The sequence below is a fragment of the Etheostoma spectabile genome, chromosome 10, assembly GCF_008692095.1.
Source record: "Etheostoma spectabile isolate EspeVRDwgs_2016 chromosome 10, UIUC_Espe_1.0, whole genome shotgun sequence".
Lineage (NCBI taxonomy): Eukaryota > Metazoa > Chordata > Actinopteri > Perciformes > Percidae > Etheostoma > Etheostoma spectabile.
The window spans coordinates 12,312,861-12,315,894 of record NC_045742.1 but is presented as its reverse complement, the minus strand read 5'-3'; the positions used below and the strand labels follow the sequence as shown (position 1 = coordinate 12,315,894).

Here is a 3,034-nt window from a genome sequence, read left to right as displayed (position 1 = left end):
ATATATATATATATATATATATATATATATATATATATATATATATATACATTTCCCACTTTGAACAAAATATTTAAACTGGATTTGTGCTTTACACAGAGTTGACGAAGACGGGAGGAAGGAGTTCAGGGAGCGAGACCCAGATCGAGACAGAGAGCGTGATCGAGAGCGGGAGAAGGAGCGGCGGCAGAAAGAGAAGGAGCGAATCAGGCGACAGGACGAAGATCGTCGGAGAAGGAGAGAACGGCAGGATGGAGAGAACTCATACAGGAAGAGGGAGGAGGAGGTCAAAAAGGATAAAGAGCGTGCCTTGGAGAAGAAAAAGGGTGAACCCATTGGAGACTCAGCTCACTCTGAGAGGCCGGAGAGGCCTGCCAAAGACCACAAGAAGGAAGACAGTGGTAAAAGAGAGCGACTCCGAAATAAGGTAATGACTCTACCCTCTTGAATCAAGTGCTTTTTGCAATTGCAAGCATTTTTTTCTAAAAGAGTTGTTTCTGTACATCAGGACCGGCCTGCGATTCAGCTGTACCAGCCAGGGGCCAGAAGCCGGAATCGAAGGGGTGGAGGAGGAGCCGAATCCATCTCTGCTGACAGAAAGCCAGATACTGTGACCGAGACAGAGAAAGTGGCTGACAAAGGAGACGATTGAGCAGATTTCTACTTATGGCATCGTAAGTTTGGTGTGGAGAGGGGAGACAGCCCTGTGAGGCTCAGATCAGCAATGTGGCGCCTCCGGGCAACATGCACTGCAGTTTAAGCAGGGCTGCATCCGGCTCTCCCAGTCTCGGAAGAAGAGATGTGATTGCAGAGTCTCTTAGTGCCTGAATGTGACCCTGTTTAGTTTCATCTTTTAAGAAAAGCAACCGCATCCTTGGAACGAGTTTGGCCGTAGGGCACATTAGATAAAGCCAAAGCTTTCATGAATTCAAAGTGACCTTATTTCAGTATTATTTCTCTGATGTAAAGCTTTGGTTTTCAACATAATCCATATCAAAGTTGTTAACTCTCTATTTACGCTATATGTAAAATTGCCGAGCTCATCAATGTTGTTTCAACACTGTCTTGAATGAGATTTCTGTTGTAGCATAGACATGCAGTTTGAGGTGTACACATGGAATTTACATCTTCTGCCTGTGGAGCTAGACAATCCAAACGTATGTTCAGCTTTTATTAAAACTCTTCATGGTCTGTAACTGTGAAATAGTCACACAGGAACAACATACGCTGAAGTACGTAGCCTGATTTTGGATCATGTGGTTTATTCATACAGTGACTGGGAGAAATAGCCATTTCTGATTAGACTGCCATGTGACAGCCACGCCTGCATGTCGACTTCAATCAGGGATCAACCTGTGTGCCCCCCACCCCTTAAACATTGATGTGTGTTGCACTAAACTGAATACAGCATGGTGATGCTAACATACATATGCCACTGGAAATAAAAGAGGTATTTACTTAAGTGTTCATGTCTTTTTTCCTCTTTAGGGAAACATTCAGCCTTGAACTGCACTGATGGTTTTTAATAGCTTTAAATCTTATTTTGTTTGAGCTATTTCAAAACACTACAGCAGTTTTTTCACCTCTTCCTTTGCTTAACTAGTCTGGGTACACCTACTTAACAGCTGACACTAGACTTGAATGTTTGTCTAAGGATGGCCAGGACTGGTACAGAAATTTGCCGTAGAAGTCCTATTCGACAAGCCTTTATTGTCATTATATTGAATACAATGAAATTAAGAGTGCCCCTCTCATCGGTGCTTAAAGGAAAGCTCTATTGCACACATCCATAGATATAACAAATAAAAACAGCATTCATTCATTCATTGTAAAACAAGGGCAGGTAGTTTATGATAATAAATACATTGCACAGTTCTTAATAATATTATTAGTTAAAACATTAATAAAATGTAAATTTGGGGTGCAGAGTCATTACGTGTGTATATTTAGAGTCTGACTGGCCTTTGGAAAGAAACTGTTCATTAGTATAGTGTTTGTGTTTTGATGGACCTGTAGTGTCTCCCTAAAGGGAAGGAGATCAACAAAATGGTGGCCAGGGGGAGAACTGTTTTTAACAACAACAAAAATTCCTCTGGAAAGGTAGCGGGTGTGTGGAATGTCGTGGAGTAAGAAGGGCAGCCAATGATTTTTTTGTGTGGTGTTGATGACACTGCAGAGCACTGTGAGGCAGCTAGTTATGATCCTCTCTATTGCAAAGTGGTAGAAGGCTGCCAGCAGCCACATAAGTGGTTTCTCCCAAGAACTTGCAGGAAGTGCAGACACCGCTGTGCCTTTTTGACAGCAGCTGTGGTGTTGTTAGACCAGGAGAGGTTGTCTGATTTGTGGATTCACAGGAATTTCAATTAGAACTCTTTCCACACAGTCTCCATTTATGAAGATGGGAAGGGCGTCAGCTTCAATTTCCTGAAGTCTAAGATTAGTTATTTTGATTTTTTCTTCCCAGCACTCCTATGATGGAACAGTAATTTTATTTAATCAATTTAAATATGTATCATTAGAACACTAGATTTGACACAAAATGAACTTATGATGCGTACCCTGCTTTAGTTGACATTAATGTTCTGTGCTCCAGTGGTGCACATTCACAAACATGTATTAACATTTAGTAAACCTTATGCATTTGTGGCCCTCAATGTCTGCAGCAGCTGTCCACATTACCCAGGTGGTAATCTACATTTAGTTCCAAACATTTGGATCTGTTCAGATAAACATACATACTGTATGCATTTCAGCTTTATAGTGTCTAGGATCAGTAGGGATACAGCACGGGCAGTGGTGGACACAGCACTCAGATTTTCTCAAAGAAATGACCCCAAAAGCCTTAGTAGTGTATTTATACTTACCGTATAGTTTAATCTAGTTCCTACATTATTTTTCTATACACTGATTCACTGGGGGCTCTAACCTCAGTATGCTCTTTAAGTATGAGTAATAATACCAAGATGTACGCCAACAGACTCAACAAACTGATCCGCAAGGCTAGTGTGAAAACTGCAACACAGAGTTTCCCTTC

General features: G+C 41.4%; 2 protein-coding genes across 2 annotated transcripts in view; both read left to right on the top strand.

Annotated features, from left to right (window-relative positions):
- upf3b (UPF3B regulator of nonsense mediated mRNA decay) overlaps positions 1-1,207 on the top strand; it is a 3,451-nt gene extending 2,244 nt beyond the window's left edge. The window contains exons 9-10 of the mRNA XM_032527869.1: positions 100-427; positions 509-1,207. Of these exons, the coding sequence (XP_032383760.1) occupies positions 100-427; positions 509-652 (472 nt within the window). The 3' untranslated portion in view covers positions 653-1,207. The remainder of the gene's footprint in view (positions 1-99; positions 428-508) is intronic.
- An 835-nt stretch (positions 1,208-2,042) lies between these two features.
- rpl39 (ribosomal protein L39) overlaps positions 2,043-3,034 on the top strand; it is a 3,934-nt gene continuing 2,942 nt past the window's right edge. The window contains exon 1 of the mRNA XM_032527923.1: positions 2,043-2,049. Coding sequence (XP_032383814.1) covers positions 2,047-2,049 — 3 coding nt within the window. The 5' untranslated portion in view covers positions 2,043-2,046. The remainder of the gene's footprint in view (positions 2,050-3,034) is intronic.